The following is a 27,426-nucleotide window of genomic DNA, read 5'->3' as shown; positions in this document are numbered from 1 at the left end:
TGTATGGTCGGGCTATTGATAATCTATTAACCTAATTCTTAGGTTTTGATTTAACATTTCTCATTTTATTTTAGTTAGTTAGTTTGTTAGAAATGAGACAATATTTTTGTTATAATAAAATAAAATAAAAAGTTGTTTATGCGGAGAGTTATAAAATATTTAAATTCTATTAATATTATGTAACTTGTATATAATTTTTTATTTCAAGTTTCCAAAAATAGCCAACTAAAATCAAGGTTTGAGCCCACGTGTATCTTTGTAAATTGTTATATATATATTGTTCATTTCTATTAATTACCCTTTCACTTTTGATAATGATTCGTTTTATGTTCTTTTTCTTTGATATACTAATGAAAATATGTATGTAATGATATAATTATTCTAATTATCTATAATACATTATATATATCCGTAAATGTTTTATGAGTCCAATACATTATGAGACAATGATTTGTTAACTGACCAGCTGACATGCTTGCGTTACAAGTTACGACGGCAATTGAAAGAAGGGGTTCGTAACTATTTTTAAAACTCAAGGGGTCAAATTTGAAATAAACAGTAATACAGGGGTAATAATTAAGATTCACGGCGAATTCCTTCGATTTGGTACTGGAATTCGAGGGAGGGACAGATGCAATGCAGAAGAACTGAAGCTTTCTGGCTTTGGTGCGCGTTTGGTGAAATGTAGCTGTTGAAAGAACCAATCTTGTTCATCAAGGTTAGATTTTTTTTTTGTTCTAATTCCGAAATTTTTGATTTTTTTTTTGTTTGCCTTGCGTTTTACTCTTCCGACCCTTAAACGCCGATTGACGGCGAACAAAGATCCAAGCCAGAAAAACCTACCCTTTTCATCGTTCGGACACTAGCCCAGAGCCCAGATCCAACATCCGATGAATTCTGTTCCAAGCGAATCACTTTTGTCCAGAGAAAAGCTTCAGAAAATCTGGGAAGGCGAAGATCTCAAAGGGGTGTTTTTCGGAAATTAGCTTCGCACGAAAAAAATTTCGCCATTCCCACCAACTTTTGGTTAGCTTCACTTGAAATCAATGTGTTCTGTCGAATCTCCCCTTAGTTTTATGGGTTTCTTCTCATATCTTATCGATGATTCTGGTGCCATTGATTCTAAATTTAGCTCCTTTGATCGAATCTTGTCGTGGGTATTTGTCGAGAGATCGAGAGAGAGAGAGAGAGAGAGAGAGAGAGAGAGAGAGAGAGAGAGAGCAATTCATCTTGAAGTTTGCTTGGGGATGCAAAGGCTGATACAAAAGGGCAAATCTTTTCTGGTGAATCCGTTGTGTCAAAGTGTTGTGAATACGTTATGGGGAAACAAGGATCACCGAAGAGTCCACGGCCGAGTGTTACGGATAAGAACTCGTCGTTCGGGACGAGAAATTTCGACGGCGGCCATGGTAATGATCCTTCTATTGGGAGGAGAATATCTGGAAACGACTGTAAATGGAGCTCCAAGTTCTCATCAATGGAAGGATCTAAACAAGATTTCTGCAAAGGGGTTTACTCCTGGAAGAAGCATTCATGGCTCCGTCGGAATTTCAAGTCGCTCGTGGTTATGATCGCTGTGTCGGGTTTCGTTTTCTTTCTGGATTCGGTTATGGTATCGTTCTTTTATTCAGACAGCGTTAGTGACAGCTCACTGTTGAATAACACTGCTTGGAATGAGGTTTGAATTGGATCTTTGATGAATCTATCTGATTGTGTCACTGAGGAAACATTCTTTGATAATTATCCCTTTCATATGCTAATCCTTTGCATGAATGCTAATGAAGAATGGAATTTCAGAAGCAAGAGAAGAAGCTCCTCCGTTGCAAATGTATATCCGACTTATGAATCTCGCTTCAAATGCCCTTTCCGAGGTTAGTCCTTGTGTGCATCTACGAGATCAGAACGTCGGTTTTCATGCTAAATCTTCCATCTTGTGAAAACCGTTACTGGGTTCTTGGTTTTGGCAGAGAGAGTTCAAGCCCGAGACATCGAAATTCTGGAAGGAAAGATTCCCCAAGTCATCTCTGTGGAAGCCTTGTGCTGACAAGAAAGCAAGAACAGCCTTCGGTTAGTGGATATTCCATTCTCCTGAATCCAATTAACCGTTCTCGAGATAAGTTAATCCAATTTTTTTGGTTACAGATAATGTCAGGTCCGGAGAAGGGAACGGTTACTTAGTCGTCAGTGCAAATGGCGGTCTTAACCAACAGCGAGTGGCTGTGAGTATCGAAAAATTCAGTAACTGAATCCAACTCCATTGTTTTACCAGACAAGACAGAAACAGGTTTCTTCCAAAGTGAAAGTGAAGATGATGTTTTTTTTTGTTCTTGCAGATCTGTAATGCTGTTGCAGTGGCTTCTTTGCTTAATGCCACTCTGGTTCTTCCAAGATTTCTTTACAGCAATGTGTGGAAGGATCCGAGGTGAAAACTATTTAGAACCCTAAATTCTTTTCCGGGTTTTGCTTCCGAATTCTCGGGTTTGATGTCTCGGTCGTGTTAAATCCCAGCCAGTTCGGCGATATCTATCAGGAAGATTATTTCATCGACTACCTGAAGGATGATGTTTCTATAGTGAAAGATCTTCCCCAGCATTTGAAATCTATAGATAATCGAAATCTCAGCATGGTGAGTAATCCTTTTTCGGGTATGAACCCGTCTTTTATTCTCGGAGTTCGGCATTGTTTTTCCGTTTATGTCGTTTGTCCTTTTTGTTAGGTTACTGATTCTGACCTCGTAAAAGAGGCAAAGCCAATCGATTACATCGAACATGTACTTCCTCTCTTGCGGAAGTACGGAATGGTTCATCTTTTCGGGTACGGGAATCGTCTTGGCTTTGATCCAATGCCTTCCGACGTTCAGGTACTTGAAAAACCTCGGAAAATTTTCGAATACCGGACTTTGAAACCTAAATATGAACAGACAGAAACAGCTGTTACAGATTGTTTCCTAACCTATTGTTCCAGAGACTGAGGTGCAAATGCAACTTCCATGCACTGAGATTTTTGCCCGAAATTCAACGAGTCGGCTCGTTGTTGGTTAAACGGATACGAAGATACGACGCATCGAAAAGCAGGTTGGATAAAGAACTGCTCGGGGAATTCATGCCGGGAGATCGTACGGAAGGACGGGATTCATCCACCGGAGGACCATTGAAGTATCTCGCCTTGCATTTGAGGTTCGAAGAGGATATGATCGCCTACTCTCTTTGCGATTTTGGCGGCGGAGAGAAGGAACGGAACGAGCTTCGATCTTACCGGGAAAACCATTTCCCGCTCCTAATCGAACGCCTGAAAAAATCCGGGTATGAAGCTTCTCTCTTTGCGGGTCTCCCCCCCGGGAGATTACTTGTTGAAACGGTTTCATGTATGATCTCTTTTCCAGGTCTGTCACTCCTGAAGAGTTGAGGAAACAGGGAAAGTGTCCATTAACACCCGAAGAAGCGACTCTGATCCTCTTCGGGCTCGGATTCGGGCACGGGACGTACATATATCTGGCGGGGTCGGAAATATACGGAGGGAGGCCTCGTATGCTTCCCCTCACGACGCTTTACCCGAATATCGTGACCAAGGAAAAGCTTCTCACGCCAGACGAGCTTGCTCCGTTCAAGAATTTCTCTTCTCAGGTAGAGACAATCCTTGGAAACCTCGAACACATTTTACCGTCTCAAAGGATTTAGAAAATTACAAAGATATTTTCGGATTTTTATGTCTAAAATCCGAAATTCGGGTTCGGTCGATATTTTCGGGTCGAATAATTATCTATGGTTATCCGACAGTAGAAAAATAACCATTTTATTTTTGAATTATTATAAAATTATAAAAGATATCTATCCGTATATAATTGTTTTCTCTTTGTTCTATCGTTTTATAATCTAATTATTTTGAATATAAATAATTTTTCAATGATTTTATAAATTATTTGTACGTAATGTATAGATTTGTGAGTTTTTAATCAAAATATGTTCAAAACCTGTCAGGTTCGGGTTCGAGTATCCTAAAAATCTCGCGTATACGATTTAACTAAAAGACGTTGTCGTGACATCTTTTTCATGTTCTTTTTTCAGCTAGCGGCGTTGGATTTCATCGCGTGTGCGGCGTCAGACGTGTTTGCAATGACCGATTCCGGGAGCCAGTTATCGTCGTTGGTGTCGGGATTCAGAACGTACTACGGGAACGGACGTGCGCCGTCGTTGAGGCCCAACAAGAAGAGGCTGGCGGCGATCTTGTCGGAAAGCGGGAGCATTGAATGGAACGTTTTCGAGGAGAGGGTGAGGAAGATGATAGAAGAAGGGCAACGGGTTCGTCTGCGGCCGTACAACCGCAGCATTTACCGCCAGCCAAGATGTCCGGAATGCATGTGTAAATCCGGTTAGGACATATATACATGTATGTTTTTTTTTTTTTTGTTTCACCTACCCGGGTAATAAGTTTTGTTATTTGAATCTGATTCCAGATGCTACGACTGTTCGAGAAAATGTTCGGGTATTTATAGGTATCCGAATCCGAAAAAACAATACAAAAAACTTGTATAGTAAAAGAAAAAAATCAGATAATCTTTCACTGCCTTAAATCCTGGGAACGTTCGACGAAAACTCTCATTGCCATGGCGACAAACAAGGGTGGCCATTTCGGGTATTAACCGAATAACCGAGTCGAACCGAACCAAATAAGACATAACCGTACCCGAACCGAATCCGACATCAAAACCGAACGGTTATGATTTCCTTAAACCCGAAAAACCGAAACCGAAAACCGAACCGAATCGAATAAAAAATAACCGAAAAAACCGAGAGAATAACCGATATTTTCCTTGGAAAATTGAACTTTTTACCAAAACCGAACCGAAAAATAACCGAACCGAGCCGAACCGAAATTTATATAAAAACCGAATGGTTATAGTTTTTCTATAACCGAAATAACCGAACCGAACCCAAACCGAAACCCGAATTGGCCACCCCTAGCGACAAAGAAGGTGAACACTTCGGTACAATCCTTCGAAAAAAAAATCTAAGACCGAACGGAAACCAAAATCGAATCGGATACCGGAACGTCCAACCTCAGGAAAAAAGATGAAAAACCATCTCTTTTTATATTTTGATAAAATTTTCGGGTATTCACGGATATACATACGAAATTTTTATAAAACAAAAATCCGATTAGAGTTATTCAGATATCAGATTAAGATTCGACTCTGGATTCATATTTTCGTTTATATAATGGGAAAAAAAACAATAGACTAAGACTTAACGCATTGTGTTACAACACAGACGCCCAAAGCAGGCAGAAGAAACCCTCTCAAGATCTTCTCTCCAATTTCCTCTCTACCGATCTTCTTTCCTCCGCCTCTCTCTTCCTCTGTTGCCTGCATGTTCAATATAACCACTCATGTGTGTATATATATACACACATACATACAGTGGCTCATACTCTATCCTAGAGTTCATCGGTATTTATCATATCTGTTCCTATCTAACGGAAGGCTATTGGATCGGATGACAAAGACGTCGTTGAAAAAACCGATGGCTTTTCCTTGCTATCAGTTCCGACAACGAATCAACTGGATAACTAAATAAACCCGAGATCATTGCTTTAGAGAAGATCCAACTCTAATGGAAACTCCCTATGGGAAATTATTTTTGAGAGTTTAGCAAGAAGAAGAATAGGACTTACATGAAGGCTGTGTATCCGGAACCAGCACTGGCGGCTGATAGGAGAGCTGGATTAGACCGTAATTCTTGAGCACTACCCGGAAGGGGATGATTCTTCCCGTCGCCATCCACCTGATTTGCACAAAACGTAAAAAGGAACGAGAAGAACGGTAAGTTATGCAGAATGTTCATCATCATCATCATCATCTCATTCTAAACATTCAGAAAACGTGTTGTCGAAATTACAACCTTATCCCATTTCGATTTCTTGTTAGCTCTGCCATCTCGTGATCCCGTATCAGTTGATACAGAGGACAATCCACTTGTAGGTAATGCTGGAAGTCCTGTAAAATTCACAAAAATAAAACGGGAGGAGAAGTATAAAGAACCATTTTCAAGCTCGTTTTTTATTTGCCATTTCCACGCACCTGGGATGGGAATGATAGGCTTCTGACCCGCAAAAACTGTCCCAAGTTGAGCACCAGAAGTAACAAAGTCGAGTTTTTGGTTCTTCTTGCTTTCTTGCTCCTTCCTTTCCCTCTCACGCTTCATATCGGCTTCTGTAAATGCACACGTTAAAGAAGATTATCTCATGAAGGAAGACGGCAACAAGTATGGAAAATAAAGAGCTATCATGAATTTCCTAAGGTAAACTCAATCACTAATTCTTCATATGCCCTTTTTTTCATGAGTACATGCCACAAAATAAAAGATCTGAGACTGAAAATACAAAAATAAACTCAGTTTGCTATTGTTCCTCTCACAATAATAAGAAGGAGAAGAAGAAGAAGAAGAAAGTGATCCAGGGTAGAAACGAACCTATTTCATCGTAAAAGTCACTCGGGTCATATCCATGGGGATCAAAAACATCTTTACTGAAGCAAGATCCAATCTGATCGATATCTTGGTACCGCACCGCATGCAACAAAAAGTCCGGGTTTCTATAATCCTTCCTATTCCGCACTTCCGTATTGAAACTCTTTCCAAACTTCTTCAAGCTAAGAAACTTATCTATTTTCCTCTGCAACAACATCACAAGAATATAGACAACATATGAAGCAAAATCCAAAGACAAGTATACTTACTAGATCGAAAAACCAAAAACTTAAAAAAAAAGTCCTTTTATGAATAAATTTTGGAAGAGGGAATGCAAGAACAGAGCCCAAGAAAAAAGAAACTCACGTGAACAAAAAAAAACCCAAGCTTATCAAAACCATCTATCCAGTATCCAAATAAACAGTCCAAGAACTTCCACATGTCCGTGTTATTGAGACAAAAGTGAATATCAACTGGCACCATCAGGCAAGAGATCTAAGAGAAAGAGGTTATCATGTTTCTCATGAAAGCTTACAACCTATGCTTCATCTGTTCTAAGACTTGGGGATTCACTGATGTTCTAAATGAATCTCAAACTCATCAAGCTGAGGATCACACCAGCGAAATCTTGCCATCAACTCATTCAAGCCTATGTACCTGTTCGAAGAACTGTGCATTTCAAGCGATAATTCCGTGTAAAACCCTTCTCGGATTGGTTTCAAGGCTCAATCTAGTTCCTAAAATTTGCAAATGATCCCAAAAAAGAACACCGATGTATTAAATCGTTGAAGTCCAAAAGCGACTTACTTGGAGCTCCTCCGAACACTTCTCCCTAGGTGGTGGCGGCAGAAACTTATCCAATAACGTGTCGGTACTTTCCCCAGATGCATCACCAACTCTTTCACCATCTGCAATCTCCGAATCAACAATCATTCTACTCGAAGAATCGGGCCTCGATAATTCGTTGTCATCGATCGATCTAGGAGTCGCGTGGACGCTCGAAGCTCCACCATCGCCGACTCCAGACGTCCTCGAATCCTCCTCTCCTCCTCTGTCCTCTTCCAAGTCAGTTGCTTCACCTAGCTGGTCCTCATCTCTTCGTTCGCTTTCTTCACGCTGCTTCTGCACTTCTTCTTCCTCCTCTTCTTCCTCGGCATCTTCCATCTCTTCATCGTCTTCATCGCTGTAAACGGACAACAAAGCAATGCCCTCGGAGTGCTTCTTCTTCGGAGCCATGGATTTGCTTGAGATTAGGGTATCAGGAACGTGAATTGATTCCCAAGCGAAGCAATCAATTTGGGGGAAAACAGAACCAAAAAAAAAGGTGAAATTAGGGTTCTTCAAAAAATTTGTTTCTAATCGAATCGAATCGCAACGCTGACGAGACGAAACGAGCACCAGCTGGATTTGATCGCCGGTAGTGTTTTGTAATATTCTCCGAAACGACGTAGTTTTAAGAACTCGTATGCCGTTTTAGCGAAACGACGTAGTTTCGATATATTTTTATTTATTGGGCTTTAAATAGTGAGGCCTTATCTTATCTTGGGCTAACAAAAGCCTAAAGTCCATGCAATACTGAATGAATTATATAAATTCCCAATTATATCGACAATATTTGGTAAGTGTGTGTGTATATATATATATATATATATATATATGTATATATATGATAATCTGAAATTTCGTATGTAATTTATAAACGATTAGCAATTATAATCTTCCATAATGATTTAACACAGCTCTTTAAAGTTAATTTCTACATCCTGTAAGAATATATTTTTTATTTGATTATTTTTATATCGCTTTTTATTTTTTTAAAAATATATAAACTTCCAATTCAGTTATCATCACCCACATATAATGGTTTTCGTATTCATTTCGGATTAATTCAATTTTAAAAAAAAAATCTATCTAATCGATTTTAAATTTTAGATTTAGTTATAAGAAATTTAGATATTATTCCCTTCAATTCAATTCTATTCTATTCAACTTTATATCCTAATGGCCGAGAAACGATTCTATGGTTTTAAATATGGATTTAGATTTAAGATGGCCTTTTAGTGTATGTATTTATTTCTATATATGGTCTCACATGCAAATTATTTCTCATAATTATGAATTATAAATGATTCTCCAAGAAAATTATTTTCTTTTTTCTTTTTGGTTCGTACATTGTGTAAATGTATACGTCTTCTAATTAGGGCTGGACGTCAGAACCGGACCGAACCGAACTATTAAAACGGTATTTTTCCCGATCCGAAACCACTGTTATTTCTTGAACGTACCATATTTAGAGAACCGAATTTTTTCGGAATCAAACCGAACCAAACCGAACTTTAAAAATCCTGAAAAACTGAATATTTTTAAAGGAAATCTATTATTTTTTTAATAAAACATGGACCGAACCGAACTGAATACAATAAAAAACCCGATTGGTACTTATTTTTGTAAAACCGAAAGAACCGAACCGATTTATTCCGTCTCGAATCCAAACCGTTTCTCGAAACGGTCACCTAATCGGCACCGCACAGATTTCGGAGACATATTCATATTTTATTATTTTTGTTTTTTTTCCTAAAGGAAATACTTATTCATATTCACGTTATTATCTGTATTATGTGGTTAAAATAATAAATAGTATATATTTATTTTCGTATATCAACGTATATGTACGTCTGTATATGCAATAAAAAATAAAGAAAAATTAGCAAAGTATTTATCTGAATCGAATATTATCCAAACAAATTAACGAAGACGTGGTATTCACAACTTATTCAGATAATCTCTCTGTCACATAAAGATTTATTTATTTTGAGTTTTATGATCTAATATGATTTTCAAATTCTATAGAATTTCAATTTTATTTAAAAAAAAAAAGATTTTGTGTGTCTACTTTTCTTACTATTTTAAATTTTATTAGTTTGGTCTAAAAAATTATATTCAATAGTTTTAAAATAAGGCTTCATTTATATATAATATGCTGTTTCTATTCAATTCAATGTACTTTTATATATCCAAACCAACACAATTATCTAATATATTAGACAATTTTCTCCACACAATACAAAAAATAATTATTTTTATAGCAAAAAAAAAACTGTTCTTATTTTTTATTATGATTACACTATATATCCACAGAAAAATTCATATTTTTGCTTTTAGAAAAAAAGGATAACTATATTTGACAATGTGAGGCCATAATGAAAAGGGTCCAATATCTCCTTTCTTTATTTTTTTGTCCTGTCAAAAATAAAATGGATAGGATAAAGTTTTTATTAAAATGGCATGAAGTGCGGCCATAATGAAAAGGGTTCAATTTCTCTTTCTTTTTGAGTTTTTGTGGTCCTATAAAAAATAATAAAATGAAAAGGATAAGGTTATAGTTTATTAAAATGACATGAACCGACCGCCATATAGGTGCTCATTAAGCCACTTATATCCCAAAATTTATAAGCTCCTTGGCATCTATGAAAAGCCAATCAAATTATTCAATATTTAAATCCCCATTTGCCATGTTCATTTTTTTTTTTATAATTAAATCGAATTCGGATTGTATTTCTGATATGGTTACAACTAGATCTTATGTGTTCTTTTTAAAATTAAAAAAATATAATGATGATTAAAAGGTGTAACATCACTTTTTAGATATGTTTTTGAACAGTCTTCATGTTTCTTCTTTCTTTTGTGTGGATAAGATTAAATGGCAATTACTAAGTTATTAGATAAACTTGCCCATATGGAAAAGAGAGATTAAAAAACAAATTGTAGAATATAAAAAAAGAGAGAGATATATCCATGGGTGGACCTAGTTTATTTAACTAAAAAAAATAATTTCTCTATAAAATTTAAATGATTTTGAATAAAAATTTTAAATGCCCCATTGTAAAACTATGTTTGCTTTCTTGTAAAATTAATTTTTCACCCAATTAAAAATTTTTCTAGGTCTAATGGATATATCCTAAACATACTACATTATAGATGAATAGTTATTCACAGTTTGATTTGATTTTGGATTTCGATTTTAAAAATTATATATAATCTAGGTGAGACTGCCATTCATATTCTATTTAAAATTTATTTTCATTTTTTTTAAGAGATTTCAGTTTCTATATGATTTTTTTGTTATTGATATGTTTGGTTAGAATCCGTTTAATTTAATGTAAAAAAAATATCAAAGTATAATACATTATAGACGTCACAATTAGCAAAAACGTTGAATATTTCGGGTTTATGTTGGGATTTTATTCAAAATTTTCGATTTTAATTTTTTTTATTGTTTTCATGATTAAAAATCGATTAATTTAATTTAATAAAATATATATCCAATTTTAAATTAGTTTAAATTTGGATATAATTAAATATTACTCCATCAAACAACAAATATTGCCCATTTTCAGTTTTATTCTCTCCCAATGTAAAATTAATTATAGCCGTTCGATGAAATTAATTCGAGGCTATGAGATCGGACGGTAAATATGATGGGAAGTGTGATCACTAAATACGTCTGCTTGTAGGGAATTATAACTCGATAAAATATAAGGAGAGTCAACAACGTGACCTCCACAAACACACGTAAGCACTGACTCATCTCCCACGTGGCTTCCACAAAATCTTCCCCATTCGTTTCAAAATATAATATTAATTTACTGACTATTCTAATTTTTTTTTCTGCTCGCTGACTTTAGGGAGAAATTAAAATATAGATTTTATTTAATTTGATTTCAAACGGATTGAAATCATGAAATTTGAGTGTCTAATCAGAGTCCAGCTAGCATCGATAACTTGGGTCACGTATCAATCATCGAACCGAGATATGACCAAAATATATAAATAAAAATTGTCAATATATATATATATATATATCAATAAGTTTCAATATGAGAATCAGAAAAAAAATAGTTAGATGGTTTAATCTTTAATTTTTTTATAGTCTTTATAAGTTTGAAATTTGAATTTTTCGATTTCTAGATTAAAATTCAATCGTTAGACTAAAATAAAAAAAAAATATATGTGGTAAACGACTAATTACAGCTAAATATTTAGCCAAACATAGATATCGACATTGCATTTGTTTCATCACATTAAAATGAAACTCATAAGCATTGCATACGTTCTCTTTTTCACACTAGAAATTATAGAGAGGTATCATACATTTATGTGATTATATATATATATATATCGAAATGCGCACGTACTTCTCGAATGTGAATATAGAATATATATACATATTAGGGGTGGGCACTTCGGTTCGGGAATTTAGTACCGATCCGATCCGTCCCGAAACCAAACCGGACCGAACCGAACCGAATAACGTTTGGTTCTAATTTGGTACACTTTTTATGGAACCGAATGAACCGTTCCCGAACCGAACCGTATGAATACCGAACCAAAATTCGAATATTCCACTAATATATGTGTAGAATATTACTTATTTAGTATTCATATAATGGTACCGTTTCGAACCGAACCGGTACTAAAACCGAAGCAAACCGAACCGTTTAACATTCGGTTCTAGTTTGGTACACTTTTTATAAAACCGAAAATACCGTTTTCGAACCGAACCGCTTGAATACCGAACTGAAACCCGAAACGCTCACCCCTAATACATATGCATGTGTGTCCAAATAAGTTGAATATTAGTGCCATGGATAGCTTTTATAAAATGTGGGATTTGAAAGCTAGAGAAGAGGACTTGTAAGATAATTTTCTTTTTTCTTAGTAAAAATTCGAGGCAGGGGGAGTGCCTCAGTCTAATGGTTAGTGACAACTCCCCTCTACCAAGAGGTTATCAGTTCGAAAACCAGGTATGAAAACTCTCTTTGAGCCGGTCAGTTTTATGATGCTGGTTTACCTGTTCTGCGTAGTTTGCCGGCTACTGTGTAGGGCGGTGAGTTTTCTCAGGTTCGCAATGCTATCCTGATGTCGTTCTCGTCCGGGGTTGAGAGAAGTTACGGTGTTCGGTGTCCAACTCGAAGGATTGTAGGATAGGGGTTTCCATCGTAACAAAAAAAAAAAAAATCGGAGGCAGACTTTGCCATAGTGTTTTATACTTTTTAGATTATGAACTGACAATTATAAAATTCGGAATTTAAATTCGTTCTTAACAAAAAATTTTTATAAACATACACGCAGAAAAACTACAAATTGTGATATGACCATATTTCATCACCTATACTTCTCAAATTTAATATCTCTGTAGAATCTGGAAATTACTTCATCATAATAAATAATTTACTTTCCTAATAATATTAGGAAGAAGGCCAGCGCCATGTGTCCACTACAGTAGGGGTGGGCGTTTCGGGAAACGGTTCGGGTTCGGGACGGAATAGATCGGTTCGGTTCTTTCGGTTTTACAAAAATAGGTATCAATCGGATTTTTTATTGTATTCGGTTCGGTTCGGTTCGGTTTCGGTATCGGTTCGGTTCGGTTCCGGGTTTTATTAAAAAAAATGTTAGATTTCCTTTAAAAATATTCGGTTTTTCGGGATTTTTAAAGTTCGGTTCGGTTCGGTTCGGTTCCAGGAAAATTCGGTTCTCTAAAAATGGTACCGTTCGGGAAATAACAACGGTTTCGGGTCGGGAAAAATACCGTTTTAACGGTTCGGTTCGGTCCGGTTCCGAAGAACCGAACCGAAACGTCCAGCCCTACACTACAGAGAGCGGGCAAGTTTAGTTGAAGCATTAAAATAAAAAAATCATATATTTAAATTTTTTTATAAAAAAACAGCGTGACATTTTAACCGACGTGGCGATGAATGTGGATTTAGGATAAGATGGAGACCATGTAATAATACCACATTTTTTTTTTTAATATGTGGAATATTATTATAGAATCTAATGACCAGTTGTCCCATCCTCTCTCCTATATAGAAAGCAAAGAAGCGCTTTTGCCAAACATCACAACAACCCAAACAAAACAAACTAAAGTCTGTTTTGTCTCTATTTTGGTTATTTTTGTCGTCTTCCTGTCCCTTAAAACGCAGCGTTTTCCGGCGAAACAAACCAATTTACTCACACCCACACAACGAGACCAAACAAAAAGTAAAAAAGGGGTTAGTGGAAGAACATTACGTTACCCGAAAAGTCTCCGTCTCCGCCGCCGCCATTGATGGCGCAAGCTCTAGCTCCGCCGCCGGTGATCATCGCCGCCGCTGTACCGGAGCCGCCATTGAGGCCGCCGAACCCATTTCAATACATGGCGGGTCTCCTCGGCCGGATCGGAAAAGCCGACGAGAAAGACAGCCCGCAAAGTCCTCGGAGTCCGCGAAGTCCGAACAGCAATGTGCTGATGAACAAGTACGAGATCGGAAAGCTTCTCGGCCATGGAACCTTCGCCAAGGTTTACCTCGCAAGAAAAATCGCGACAGGAGAAGACGTCGCCATTAAAGTAATCGACAAGGAGAAGATCATGAAAAGCGGTTTGGTCGCTCACATCAAGCGAGAGATCTCGATCCTCCGTCGCGTTCGCCACCCGAACATCGTCCATCTCTTCGAGGTCATGGCTACGAAAACGAAGATTTACTTCGTGATGGAATACGTTCGAGGCGGTGAGTTGTTCAGCAAGGTAGCGAAAGGGCGATTACCTGAGCAAACCGCGAGGCGATATTTTCAGCAATTGATCTCTGCTGTATCGTTTTGTCACAGCCGAGGAGTTTACCACCGCGATCTCAAGCCGGAGAATCTGCTCCTCGACGAGAAAGGGAACCTCAAAGTCTCGGACTTTGGCCTGAGTGCCGTGGCCGAGCAGCTCCGGCAAGACGGGCTTTGCCACACGTTTTGCGGGACGCCGGCTTATCTCGCACCTGAGGTTCTGACACGGAGAGGTTATGATGCGGCGAAAGCCGATATCTGGTCATGTGGAGTGATCTTGTTCGTGTTGATGGCTGGTCACTTGCCGTTTTACGACAAGAACGTCATGTCCATGTATAAGAAGATCTACAAAGGCGAGTTTCGGTGTCCGAGATGGTTCTCCTCGGAGCTCGTAAGGCTCTTGATGAGGCTCCTGGACACGAATCCCGAAACACGAATCACCCTTCCTGAAATCACAAAGAACAGATGGTTCAAGAAAGGGTTTAAACATGTTAAATTCTATATTGAAGATGATAAGCTTTGTAGAGAAGATGGAGATGATGAAGATTCGTTGGTTGATTCGTCCTCCGGAAGATCCTCGACTGCCTCAGAGGCCGACGCGGAGTTTGAGACGAAAAGGGTCGGGTCAATGCCGAGACCCGTGAGTCTAAACGCGTTCGATATAATATCGTTCTCATCGGGATTCGATCTTTCGGGCTTGTTCGAGGAAGGAGGGGAAGGGGCGAGGTTCATCTCGGGTGCACCTGTCTCAAAAATCGTAACGAAACTCGAAGAGATAGCGAGAGTTGTGAGCTTTACCGTGAGGAAGAAGGACTATAGGGTGAGTCTAGAAGGCTCTAGAGAAGGCGTGAAAGGGCCATTGACGATCGCTGCCGAGATTTTCGAGCTGACGCCGGATTTGGTGGTTGTGGAGGTGAAGAAGAAAGGAGGGGACAGACAAGAGTACGAGGACTTCTGCAACAAAGAACTGAGACCACGACTGGAGAGTCTGATGAATGAAGAAGCAAAAGGTGAAGATGAAGAGAAGATGTATTTGCCGTCGGATTCGGAATAGAAACCTGAAAAAAACAAAGAGGAAGGTTGAGAGACAAGAACATACAAAAACGGTACTGAACCATTATGATATGATATTCTTTATTAGTTCGTTTTCTTCTTCGCTTATTTTTTCGTATGCTTCATTCTATGTATTCATAACTCGAGTGTTCTAAGATTACAGTATGTGTATGCAAATGTTATTGAAAAAAGAGTGATAGGGAAGATCAACAGAATGAAGAATAGAGTGAGAGAGATCTATGGTAATCATCAGTTTTTGCTGGCGATTCTACAGCCAGTTTTCCGGCGATTGCTAGTTATATATGTACATACATGTAAAAATGACGAGCTTAATCGAATTCTTTCTCGGGCCTTCCTCTTTTAACATCACTGTTTATCTAGATATGATTCTGTGTTTGCTTATTGAGACAATGGAAAGGTACCTGCAGATTGCGTAGTCCAGTAGTTGATATTCCTCCGTGGTTCTCGGCGGCAAATTTGGATGCTAACTTCCGATATTGTCATTCCCTATCTCCTTCGAATCGTGCCTGCAAATGATTATATCGTCTACATATACAATCATTATCAGACAACTTTCCCAAAAGGAAATAGCATGTCTGAACTTCGAAAAAGCATCGGATTCAGACAGATATCGGATTTGGTCTGCATCCAAAATTTCAGGTGCTGCTGATCTGTCTTGAATCGATCACAACACCTGAGTTTACACCGTTAGTTTTGCAGTTCTTAATTCATTACTGCCTTTGGTTAAGTCAGTCACAAAGAAAGAAACATTTGATGGATAACTAGGACATGAATTGGAAAACTCGCTTTCTCTGTGTTCTTATTTCTGTAATCCACAAATGCGGAAATAGAAACTGCACATATACCTGAATCATTCAGAGATTACAGGTACTCGTTATCTGAGGTCACAAAGCAATGGCAAAGCACAAAACCGCTATCTCTATATCGATGAAGAATACGTGACGTGAAATATACGACGAAATATAACCTGAGAAAACCCCAGAAAGTCAGCATCTCAGGAAGGTTCAGATTACTAAGTTTTGGATTTACGACGAGTATGAGCAACCAGTTCCTGTGAAACATAAAAAAAAAAGAAGATAGTTTAGTATATTCAACACAACCGAGTGGTATATTGCAGGAAAATCGAATACAAGGGTTATCTTCTCGCTGATGCTTACTTCAGAATACCGTATATGATCACTGTGCACATAGGAAGTCTTGACAATAGTTTCCCACTTGGAAACACTGCTGGATTTTTCTTCGGGATTCATTCTCTGGGGACGGAATGGAGATCTACGTGACGAGATTTGTGAGCTTACTGAAGGCAGATTACGCATAAGCCATGATTCAGAAGGCTTTTTGGGCAAGGGTGGAGCTAGAGGAGATGGTTCGCCACCTCTTTCGATCTTTCCCAACCCATCCACCTTCACAATTTCTCCACTGCTAATAGCATCAAGTTCAAGATTCGTGTCTGATTTTTTCCCGCTCGTCTTGTCCACTTCCTCTGAAACTGTCTCCACGAGTTCGGGTTCGGGCAACATCTTGATGTCCAAGTTCTGCCGATTGCTAGCAATGGGAGAATTTCCAGTGTCAATATACATAGTCTTCTCCGGGACAGAAATTGTAGAACAGCCGTGTCTTGCGCTTTTCGGATATATTAATTCCTGTGACCTGCTAATGCTTTTGATATGCTTGTTCAACCTGTTAGCTCTCAAATTCTCGGCCTCTTTGCGAGTCCCAGGGAAACCCATTGGGTGAAGAGGAGAACTGTTAGCAGTGCTGCGGTACGGTGACATACAGCCAGCGTGCCTGTAAGGAGACGACGATCTACTAGCCGTAGCCAGGTTTTGTCCAAGTTGTTCAGATTCACGATTGAACTTTTTCGCAACACTTGGGTGCATCGGAGATTGAGCTCTATCACTAGACTTTTGTTTGTAGACTGAATCTAGAGCAATCTGAAATGTACAAGATCTACAACCGGTAAGCTCTTACCAAATGGATAGACTGATAAAGAGTTTAAAAGAGGAAGAGAATTCGATTACAGACCTTTACAGTTTGGAATTGTGATTTGAGTTGAGAGACCTTGCTTGCCTTGACCTGTCTATGACTTGACGTTACCAGGGAGTCAGGTTTCGGCTTAAGACCAGGCACTGTTTTCAGCATGCCGAGGGAATTCCTAAAGCACAGCTGCGGTAAGAACCCGCAGCCTCTCTTTGACATATACGCAGAATTAGCAAACTCGGAAACTTCATCTTCCTCATCCTCGCTTTCTTCAGCATCTTCCACTTGCTCGTGATAGTATGGTGGGATAATAGACTCGTACCTATTAGGAGTCCGGCACTTCTCGGCTGATACTATTTCTCTAATCTGTCTGGCCGGTACGATGTCTCTGATCTGTCTCGTTGGTTCAGACATAACAGGAGACAGTTGTCGTTTCGAAGCGTATTGAGGTTGCTCCACTGTCATGGCTTTCGCAGCGGGTAAGAAACGATTCAACATGAAATCCCGAGTTTGAGGGTCCTCAGCTAGGATTGGTGGCTTCTTCATCTCAATGCCATATCCACTCACGCCACTTATACTATGGTTCACACCTGCAGAACACGATTCTTTCGGAGAAAGTGTATCAAGGGCATCAGAAAAGGCATCATCGTCATCATCATCATCTGATTCTTGAACCTGTTTACCCTTCAAGATTTGTAATCTTGTCACGTTATCATCAAGGGCGGTTCTAACCGCGTTCTCTCCATCAGAATCTTTCCCCCATGGAGACTTCAGAAGATCCATTACCTTCCCTGGTGGATTGCGAGGTGGAACAAAATCCTGCATAGAATCATGGGTTTCAGGCCGGAGACTATCACCTTTTAGTCTTCCAGGCTCTTGTTCCCATGTGAAAGGAACAGAGGCAGGATCAGTAATGGGATCTAAGGCCATGTCTGGGTAACAAACTGCAACCTTGGAGGAGCCTTCACTTCTCTTGAAGTCTTCATCAGACAACTTCTTGGTTCTTCGGACAGAAACCGCAGTCGTCTGAGACCTCCGTGTCGAGAGAAGAGGTGCATTAAAATTCAGCTTCCTTTCCGCCATAGGAGCTCAGAACTGTGGTAAATTATGCACGAAGAACCACAGAGTAGGTACTAAGCTCACAGACCGATGAAATTCAATGCTGTTTCATATCATCATTTGTTTAAATCTTCGTGATGTTCCGATTTTCCAGGACAGATCTGAGAATCAAAGATAAAATATAATTCTGAGCAATCTAGATTCGAAGTATGCAATAATTATATACACATGTACATACATATATACATACAAAATACACTCAATGACCACCTAGATTCTCCCATACTATATTCACACACACAAACAAAGGGAGAGGAAAATAACAAAAAGAAAAAGCCTCTGCGTGAACTTTACAATAAACTTTTAATTAAAATATTAGAGCGTCTCTAAACTTGTGGGATTTAACTAATTAATCGCTCTAATAATAATCTCTAATCACGTCACGAACTCAAAAATTGAAAGTTGAAACATGTGATTCAAACTTCAAAGCCAGTGGGATGATTAAAGAAGCAGCAAACACAAAATTAGATGTGATTTTCTTCTAATCAAATATTAAACATTGAGAATTAGCAAGCATGTATGTACTCGAGCTAACCACCGATTTCGCAAAATCCGGACACTCTACCGAATAATCAACTGAAATCTCATCAAACCAAGGATTCCATTCCACGTATCGAGATTCAAAAGCGGAAAAAAATCGAGAGATAACAATCTCTGAGAAACATCCAACGAAACTAACAGATCCTTCTGTTTTTCCATCTCCTCCGACGATCGGAGAGATCGATAAAGCGATGAAACTCGAAGAAAGCGAAAATGGAGGAGAAATCTAACCAGCGCTGCGTGAATCGTCGTCTCCACCGAGAGAGTAAGAACTGAAAAGAGGAGCGGCTCTGAGAAGACGCAGATAACTATTTCTCTGTAGGAGTAAGCACAAAGAAAAGGGAATGGGTAGAGAGAGAGCGAGCGAGAGAGAGAGAGAGAGAGAGAGAGAGAGAGAGAGATTTATGAGCTTTTCGCTTTAGTGTGGGTTTTGTGCCGTAGAGGTGACGGAGACGAAGGAGATGGAAAAGGGAGGTCACGAGACGATACGTTCATTTCCTGTGGGACAGTTAGCTCTTCATTTAATTCACGTATATAAATATAAATATATATATATATAATCCCATTTTTAGATAACTTAATTTTTTTCTATTCTTTAGATTCGAATTTGAAACCATTAATTTTGAATGAATTGCATAAATAAATAAAACTGAATGTTTCATAAATTTTATTCACTTGTTTCCCATTCCCATCCAAAATTTTTGAAATTGGTATCTTTAAATTTTCTAATAATAATAATAATAATAATAATAATAATAATAATAATAATAATAATTAATACTCAATTATGGGATAGTTCAAATTGTTAATTTCAAGGATCCATATGGATTTAAATCATTGTGAGTTGAGCATCATGGATGATTAGAAATTAGAATAGGCAATCACATAATTAAACAATCATGACAAAAAAATTTGTAATTGAATTTTATTTTTTTCATTTTCCCTTCAAAAATTTTTTTGTTACCATTTAGTTTCCATTTGATTATGTTAGTTTAGCAATCAATCGCCTTTGAGAAAGTGATATAACTCTATTTTAAATTGTATTTCAATTCCAATTTTTGTTTTAAATTTTTACTAATAAAATATTTCTATAAAAATTATTTTTATTTTATCAAATATTTTTTTCATAAATTTATGTTATATATTACTCCCTCCATTTTTATAATACCTGATGTTATAGATAATATTTTTGTTACTAAATAGATGTTTTAGATAATTTTTTAAAATAGTTCTCAATTTTACTTTAACCGAATTTAATAAATTTAATGAATATTAATTATATTTTAACTATTAAATAATGGTATATATTATTTTTATAATTTTTAAAAAAATTCGAAAAAGCTAAAACGTATCATTGTAAAAAGGATGGAGTCTAAAATCCGATTAAATTAAATTAAAATTAATTGACTAGATTGGATTGGAGAATGATTATGCCAAACTATCGGGCCCACAGCATCATTTTCAATCATTTTAGTTATTTTTTTTTGCTGATTATTTAATTTCAGTGGTCATATTATTGTTAGTTAAGACCAAATTAATAAATATAATACCTACCTATATATATTTAATTATATTTACTATCAACCTTTTCTCCCCTCTGCTGCTATTAATAGAAAAATGTGATCCCATTTACTACTATTTAAGAGCACCGTCTGTCAACTTTATTCAAATTCCGTGGACATGTCATCTGAAAATATATATAAACCTAACCCAAAATAACATATGATTGGATATTTATACGAATTAAATCCTATTTAAAAATATACTGAATTTTAAAACTAAATCTAAATTAATCCAGTCAGATTGATATATTAAAATAAATCACAAAACCTGTTTAAAAATGAATAATTTTTAAAATAAAAATGAAATTCAAAACTCAATTCGTACAAAATTCAAACGGATCTAAAGCTAAACTATTATTATTATTATTATTATATAGTCTTTTAAATTAAAAAATAAGAAAATTATTATTATTATTATTATATAGTATTTTAAATTAAAAAAACGTGAACCAAAAACCTCTTAAATGTTTACTCTTAATTCAAACTTCAAGAGCCAATAAAGATTGAGTTAATAAGGAGATATAACTGTCTAGCATTTCCATTAAATATGTGAAGCAAGGAAAATAAGAATTTTAGTAGGGGTGGGCGTTTCGGGAAGCGGTTCGGGTTCGGGACGGAATTAATCGGTTCGGTTCTTTCGGTTTTACAAAAATAGGTACCAATCGGGTTTTTTATTGTATTCGGTTCGGTTCGGTTTCGGTATCGGTTCGGTTCGGTTCCGGATTTTATTAAAAAAATGATAGATTTCCTTTAAAAATATTCGGTTTTTCGGGATTTTTAAAATTCGGTTCGGTTCGGTTCCGGAAAAATTCGGTTCCCTAAAAATGGTACCGTTCGGGAAATAACAGCGGTTTCGGGTCGGAAAAAATACCGTTTTAACGGTTCGGTTCGGGCCGGTTCCGAAGAACCGAACCGAAACGCCCATCCCTAAATTTTAGTGTATGATATTCAACCATTTATTATGATTATTAACCATTATATTATTTTCAGATTTCTTAAGAAAGTCTTGCATATTATATATATATATATATATATATTATGATTTCAAACTAGGATTTGTAAAAATTCGAAACATTATTTCATGACATATGTTCAAAAGTCTTGAGAGTTTTGTCATAACCCAAAAAAAAAAAAAAACGTTCACACCTAACAAGTGAATTGCACGTTACGCAAAACAACAAACAAAAAAATTTGCATGATTAGATTATTTTATTTTATTTAATATTTCATGTCTCTTTTTGTTTTTTAAATGGTTGTCAATATTTTTTCAGATGAAAGGTTGTATAAATAAATAAATAAATAAATAATCAAAATCCTTAATGAGCGGCTTGTCTAACGTTACTCGACCACATGCCCCCTACTACATCTCATCTCTACCTTTTACAAGCATAGATTGCTCCTCGTGAACTTCTTGTCTCGTAATAATTTTATTATTAAAACTTTTTTTTTTCTCCTAATCAATACATTCATAATAACAAAGATAATTTTTCAATCTGAGGGTCATCATATCAAAATTCCTATTTTTATTCCGTTCTTTCTATTTTTTTAAACAAATATAATTTTTAAATTTCTATATCATATTTCAACCTGGTTAATATTCATTTTTATAAAAAAAATGATTATTTTCTAACACAATTTCTTCATTTGTTTTCCTACTTATTTTATTATTTTAATATTTTTTAATTATACGTAATATTTTTTATTTTTATATGGCTCACCAGTTAAGAACGAATTAGACCAATAAAAACGAACTTAACAAATTGGATTAAAAATGAATTGGCTCGATCGGATCCGATCCAAACCAACTCATTTTACATCCGTAGTACAACATATAAAGTTTTGAATCACGTTTTTCTAAAGTAAACATCATTTTAAAATGTGATATCAATGTGCTGATGGTTATAAAGTTGCCGGTTATAAAATGCAATATCAAAGCTAGGATCAAACATTGCCTTCAAGTCAAAGAGTTTAACAGATAGTTATAAAGATGACAAGATGATTTCTTTCTGCCGCTATGATCCTTAACATAAATATTTTTCACAGGTACAATTATCTAAGGATAAAAGTAAACATCTCTCAGTAAACCAAAAATTAATGAAATCAAACAAATAAACAGTCTTTCAAAATATAAAGGAGGAACCAGAGGGGAAAAAAACCCGAAATAGTTGTGACATTTCCTTCGGGTTTTAGCTCTGCTCCTGAGCTTCTGCAGCCTCTTTCTCCTCAGCCGCGGCAGCCATAAGTTCTTCAAACTTTTCAGATTTCCCGAGTGTGATCTCCATCTACAAGACAATACCGAATATTTTCAGCTTCTGATGAGCATTTACAGAGAAAAATGACTAATGATGAAATGGGTTTTGCTAAAGTCTCTGTTCAGGTCAATTGCCAAGGAATAAGCAGAGGATCTCCTCCATCTACAAGATGATGAATACCGGATATTTTCAGCTTCTGATGAGCAATTACAGAAAAAAAAATTGAGAATGATGAAATGGGTTTTAGCTAAAATCTCTGTTCAGTTCAATTGCCAAGGAATAAGCAGAGGATCTGATCTCCATCTACAAGATGGTGAATACCGAATATTTTTAGCTTCTGATGAGCAAATACAGAGAAAAATGGCTAATGATGAAATGGGTTTTAGCTAAAATCTCTGTTCAGATCAATTGCCAAGGAATAAGCAGAGAGTATGACTAAGTAACGAGACATTATAAGATCTGAGTGTACCTTGGCTTTCTGGACGGGACGTCCCCTCGAGTCATCCTTTATATCCACAGTTGAGGTCATGATCTCTGCAAGAAGATACAATTATCAGAAATTTAAGGATTAATCAGCATTTTCTGACCACTTTTTTTTATATGATGTCCACACAAAGACTAGAAGATCTTACTCTTCTCAACAGCAAAGCCATTGTTCTTCAAGATTTCGGCAACAGTAACAACAGTAGCAATGGCTGCACATGGATTGACAATGAAAAGTAACATTAATATCGGAAAGATGGGAGTTTACCAAGTAAAGACAACACAGATATGGAGCACTGTATTTGTATATCCACTTAAAGGATCATCCCACCGAAAATAGTAAGTGATTTATTCTCTCTTCAAGTTTAACTTAACTAAGTCACTAGTACTTGCCATTTATAGCAACTAAAAATATACACTACACTCCAATACTTGCAAGTTATAATAAAACAGAGGTAGTGACACTACAACCATCCGGGAGAAAGAACTCAAGAAAATGAAAAAAAAAACAGAGCAGTTTTACATCTCATTCATACGCATAAACGCGAACACAAAAATATATATTAGAGAAAAGATTAAACATACCCATCCCAAGAGCGGACAATTCAACCTCATCGTACTGCTGCATGTACCTCTGAGAAAACCAAAGAAGAAACGAAAAAAAGATAAGATAATCAATCTGAGGAATAAATACACAATATTACATATCGCAAGACATAGAACAGAATCCTCCTCCATGCTTGGTTTGTTCTTTCCACTCATTATAGTTCTTTATACATGTTTACTCTTTCAAGAAGATGACTCTAAAGAAATGTTTACATAGAAAGACACCGAGTTTCTGGAAATACCAAAACAATTTCAATTCAAAGAATGGATAAGACAAATTGACAAAACCAGTCCCATAACCGGTTTGGACTGCTCGTAACCAGGTTTAACTCACAGACAAATCAAACTGGAAAGACTCCATCAATCTATTCTCTCGAACCTTATCCAAACAGAACAAAAGAACACAGCACATAAACAATAAAAAACATGACATGGGAACAGAGATTCCAAGCCCTAACTCATATCCTCACGAACCCAACAACAAAACCATCACTTCGCTCTCAATTCCTCATCGCAACCCAGATCCCATCCCGAGTTACCTCTCATTGGACTATCCTCCAATTCCCCGATCTTCATCCTCAAAGACCCATCTCCTTCTTCGTTGGCCCATCTCTATTTTCCTCAAAAGGGTATCTAATTTCGGTATAATCAAGACCTCGTGGAGGTGCAATGCCCTTATTATCAGCCGTTACCGGCGATTATGGCCACCGGAGATGGAGAGTGGGGAGTGAAGGAGAAGAGAGGGTATGTGAGGAAGAGACCAAGGAGGGGTAGATTGGCGAGCCATGTGAAACACCGGAAACATACATCAGTTTCGGAAACTGATACAGTGAACCGTTATAATCTTAACCTAAATTCGGGAGTAATTCAAACAATAATATCTAAATAATCGCTTCGAGCCACCTAAAGGAAAACACAAGAAGGGATATTACGACCTTTGTCTTGCACCTATTGACAAACTAAGCCAGTATAGATTGAACCACATGGAAAACCACAAAATCTCCGACAGATTGAGCCTTGAAGGGGATAATATTAGCCAAGTTTTGTCGGAAAACAATCATATTCTCGACAAGCGATAGATGGAAATCCAGAAACTTGCCGCTTGGAGGCTTTTCCCCCAGTGACCGAAAGAAGATTGTTACCTTTGCGAGATTGACGTAGAAGAACAATGGCTTCTTGGTGTTCGAAACCTGAATCCGGTTCTTCTTCTGGGTATCAACTGCCAAGTTCATGTTGTTCACTCCCTCCGTGATCTCTTCCATGGAAGCTGAAACTCGAAAACCCTAACCCTAATTTTGCTTCTCTCTGAATCTCTCTACCTCTCTCTGGTCAAAGGGATAAAATCAACAGATTAGGATTAGGGCATTGGACGAGAGAGAGGCTTTGGGCCCAAAACACGTGACTGCGACCGGATCAACCCGATACGTCAATCGGGTCGGATTATTTTTTATTTACAAAATTTATAATATTTTCTTAATTACAAAAATTATTAGAGTTTTATTTATTTTAAAATTTATGGTATATAGAATATTTTTTTTTAATTCTATTTTCATATGATTTTTCTGATAGTTTTCGAAAATATACTATATTAGCATAGATAGAGGCGATAATTTGTTCTTTAAAAAGATTTCATTAAAATTTATATAAATCAGTAATCCAATTGGATTATTTAAAATTTATTCGAAGCATTCTAGCTTTAAAATAACGCTATATTTTACTATAATTATAATAATCATTAAGAGAATAACCAGAAAATTTTGTAGATCTAAAACTGATTATTATAAATATAAATCCAATAATATATTGTTTTGATTGTTTTTCTTTCTCATTTTTAATTAAATAAAATAGTAGGATATAAGCAGCTTTACGTTTTAATAATATCACAATGCAAAAACCATCTGTAATAGAGAAACAAAAAAAAAGACTGCTAATTATCTAATTTTATTCAAAAAAAATTATTTAGGATTATTTTGTTATTTTCAATTTAAATTCAGGATAATATAATTAATTTAATTGAAAATAGGATTATTTATGTTGAATGTCAATGTAATTATCCAAGAAAAAAAAACAAATATTAAATAACAAGAAAAAGGGGGAGGAACAAAATCGGAATTGTCCAGAGATTGCAACCCCTCGAGAAATCCGGTCTTTGTCGACCAGAGATTGAAGATCGGAAGTCATGCCGATCTTCAAGACGCCCTTTAATGGCTAAACGGTCAGGTTCAGCCCCTTCTACGAGTCTCGCCTCGCCGTGGCCACCGCTCAGAACTTCGGCATCCTCGGCAATGGCCGAATCCACGTCCTCGACCTCCCTCCCACCGGCGGCGCCGTCGTCGAGTCCACTGCCTTCGACACCGCCGACGCCGTATACGACGTTTCTTGGTCGGAATCTCACGACTCCCTCCTCGTCGCCGCCGTGGGCGATGGCTCCGTCAAGATTTACGACACCGCACTTCCTCCTCCGTCGAACCCTATTCGCTCCTTCCACGAGCACGCGCGTGAGGTTCACTCCGCCGATTACAACCCCACGCGCCGGGATTCGTTCCTCACAGCTTCGTGGGACGACACAGTCAAGCTCTGGACCATGGATCGTCCCGCGAGCATTCGGACTTTCAAGGAGCACGCGTACTGCGTGTACCAAGCGATTTGGAACCCTAAACATGGCGATGTCTTTGCCTCTGCTTCCGGAGACTGTACGCTTAGGATTTGGGATGTTCGGGAACCCGGATCGACGATGATCATCCCTGCGCACGATTTCGAGATCCTGTCGTGTGATTGGAACAAGTACGATGATTGTATCCTGGCGACATCTTCAGTGGACAAGACGATCAAGGTATGGGACGTACGGAATTACAGGGTTCCGGTGGCGGTGTTGAACGGCCATGGTTATGCAGTGAGGAAGGTGAAGTTTTCGCCGCATAGAAGGAATCTGATGGCTTCATGTTCGTATGATATGACTGTGTGTTTGTGGGATTTCATGGTGGAGGATGCTCTGGTCGGTCGCCATGACCATCACACCGAGTTCGCGGTGGGAATCGACATGAGCGTTCTTGTTGAAGGTCTAATGGCGAGCACTGGATGGGACGAGCTTGTGTACATTTGGCAGCAAGGGATGGATCCCAGAGCAAGTTGAAAGTAAGTTTCGATCCACAAACTTTGAATTCGATCTCTTAATCATACGAAAGTTTCGAAATAAAGTTGAAATCTTTAGGTGAAGGAAATGTAACTTGTGGGTCGAAATTGTTGGAATGTGATAGTTGATTGAACAAGGAACAAGCTTTCCTTCCAACTGTGAATTGATTTCAATTCAACTTCATTACAGTGTGGTTCATTTGCAAATGGTGTTGAGATTATAGATTATTGCAGTGTCTGGGCTTGAACTGTTTCATCATACGAGGTTGTGTAGTGGATCATAGTGAATCACCATACTTGTGGATTTGGTTATCTTTCCTGCATTGAGAGACACCATATCTTGACATGGGCAGATCTTACATCAAAGAGATCGTTTCTGCAGGATAGAAATTACCGGTTTGAACTTTCGGGTTTTAGTGAAACGATTTGCCGGGAAATGATTCAGTACCGGATTATGTAGGGCTTCGTTAACAGGACGGACCTGGTTGGTTTTCTTTGTTTAGAAGATATTCTGCGGTGACAAGTTCAGTTCAAGGAACATAGGAATTGAGAAGTTAGTTTGCTTAAGTTCAGAATTCAGCTAGTGCCCCAAGGAAAGCCCTGGTAATGTTCTGCCATAGATAC

At 37.3% G+C, this 27,426-nt stretch overlaps 6 protein-coding genes across 12 annotated transcripts; 3 read left to right on the top strand and 3 right to left on the bottom strand.

The window, feature by feature from the left end:
* The first annotated feature begins 557 nt into the window (after positions 1–557).
* LOC104820604 (uncharacterized protein At1g04910) lies at positions 558–4,539 on the top strand. Of its 3 annotated transcripts, none has more exons than XM_010551113.2 (10): positions 558–718; positions 1,798–1,871; positions 1,968–2,067; positions 2,143–2,219; positions 2,334–2,422; positions 2,509–2,626; positions 2,717–2,860; positions 2,965–3,302; positions 3,383–3,623; positions 4,065–4,535. In XM_010551113.2, exons 2-10 carry the CDS (start codon positions 1,827–1,829, stop codon positions 4,371–4,373), a joined length of 1,461 nt encoding a protein of 486 aa, XP_010549415.1. In that variant the 5' UTR covers positions 558–718; positions 1,798–1,826; the 3' UTR covers positions 4,374–4,535. The 3 variants fall into 3 exon arrangements, with proteins under 3 accessions (XP_010549415.1, XP_010549414.1, XP_010549413.1); XM_010551112.2 differs by having other exon boundaries at positions 1,785–1,871; XM_010551111.2 differs by lacking the exon at positions 558–718 and adding an exon at positions 1,076–1,678 and having other exon boundaries at positions 1,785–1,871; positions 4,065–4,539.
* Positions 4,540–5,123: 584 nt separating this feature from the next.
* LOC104820602 (SAP30-binding protein) lies at positions 5,124–7,865 on the bottom strand. 2 transcript variants are annotated; one of them, XM_010551110.1, is made up of 6 exons: positions 7,272–7,865; positions 6,468–6,669; positions 6,077–6,208; positions 5,898–5,992; positions 5,671–5,780; positions 5,124–5,362 (listed from the first exon to the last, which is right to left on the bottom strand). In XM_010551110.1, the coding sequence occupies exons 1-6, from the start codon at positions 7,698–7,700 to the stop codon at positions 5,296–5,298; spliced, it is 1,035 nt and encodes a 344-aa protein (XP_010549412.1). In that variant the 5' UTR covers positions 7,701–7,865; the 3' UTR covers positions 5,124–5,295. The 2 variants fall into 2 exon arrangements, with proteins under 2 accessions (XP_010549412.1, XP_010549411.1); XM_010551109.1 differs by lacking the exon at positions 5,124–5,362 and adding an exon at positions 5,369–5,565.
* Positions 7,866–13,247: 5,382 nt separating this feature from the next.
* On the top strand, positions 13,248–15,449 carry LOC104820600 (CBL-interacting serine/threonine-protein kinase 18). The gene has a single exon (XM_010551107.2). The coding sequence runs from the start codon at positions 13,573–13,575 to the stop codon at positions 15,106–15,108; it is 1,536 nt and encodes a 511-aa protein (XP_010549409.1). The 5' UTR covers positions 13,248–13,572; the 3' UTR covers positions 15,109–15,449.
* Positions 15,027–19,224, bottom strand: LOC104820601. 3 transcript variants are annotated; one of them, XR_772950.2, is made up of 6 exons: positions 18,999–19,224; positions 17,154–18,328; positions 16,286–17,062; positions 16,096–16,179; positions 15,530–15,653; positions 15,027–15,112 (listed from the first exon to the last, which is right to left on the bottom strand). XR_772950.2 is itself a non-coding variant. In XM_010551108.2 (4 exons), the coding sequence occupies exons 2-4, from the start codon at positions 18,189–18,191 to the stop codon at positions 16,141–16,143; spliced, it is 1,854 nt and encodes a 617-aa protein (XP_010549410.1). In that variant the 5' UTR covers positions 18,192–18,328; positions 18,999–19,224; the 3' UTR covers positions 15,898–16,140. The 3 variants fall into 3 exon arrangements, 1 of the variants encoding a protein (XP_010549410.1); XR_772951.2 differs by having other exon boundaries at positions 15,530–15,634; XM_010551108.2 differs by lacking the exons at positions 15,027–15,112; positions 15,530–15,653 and having other exon boundaries at positions 15,898–16,179.
* Positions 19,225–22,265: 3,041 nt separating this feature from the next.
* LOC104820598 (uncharacterized protein At2g34160) lies at positions 22,266–25,024 on the bottom strand. Of its 2 annotated transcripts, none has more exons than XM_010551105.2 (5): positions 24,813–25,018; positions 23,650–23,698; positions 23,214–23,276; positions 23,051–23,115; positions 22,266–22,611 (listed from the first exon to the last, which is right to left on the bottom strand). In XM_010551105.2, exons 1-5 carry the CDS (start codon positions 24,930–24,932, stop codon positions 22,516–22,518), a joined length of 393 nt encoding a protein of 130 aa, XP_010549407.1. In that variant the 5' UTR covers positions 24,933–25,018; the 3' UTR covers positions 22,266–22,515. The 2 variants fall into 2 exon arrangements, with proteins under 2 accessions (XP_010549407.1, XP_010549408.1); XM_010551106.2 differs by lacking the exon at positions 22,266–22,611 and adding an exon at positions 22,687–22,884 and having other exon boundaries at positions 24,813–25,024.
* A 727-nt stretch (positions 25,025–25,751) lies between these two features.
* On the top strand, positions 25,752–27,030 carry LOC104820597 (peroxisome biogenesis protein 7). The gene is given in 1 exon segment (XM_010551104.2): positions 25,752–27,030. A coding segment is annotated over 1 exon segment (954 nt). The 5' UTR covers positions 25,752–25,849; the 3' UTR covers positions 26,804–27,030.
* The last annotated feature ends 396 nt before the right edge of the window (positions 27,031–27,426 follow it).

Source organism: Tarenaya hassleriana, unplaced genomic scaffold, assembly GCF_000463585.1.
Source record: "Tarenaya hassleriana unplaced genomic scaffold, ASM46358v1 Cleome31, whole genome shotgun sequence".
NCBI classification, from domain to species: domain Eukaryota; kingdom Viridiplantae; phylum Streptophyta; class Magnoliopsida; order Brassicales; family Cleomaceae; genus Tarenaya; species Tarenaya hassleriana.
This window is presented reverse-complemented; position numbering and strand designations above follow the sequence as displayed.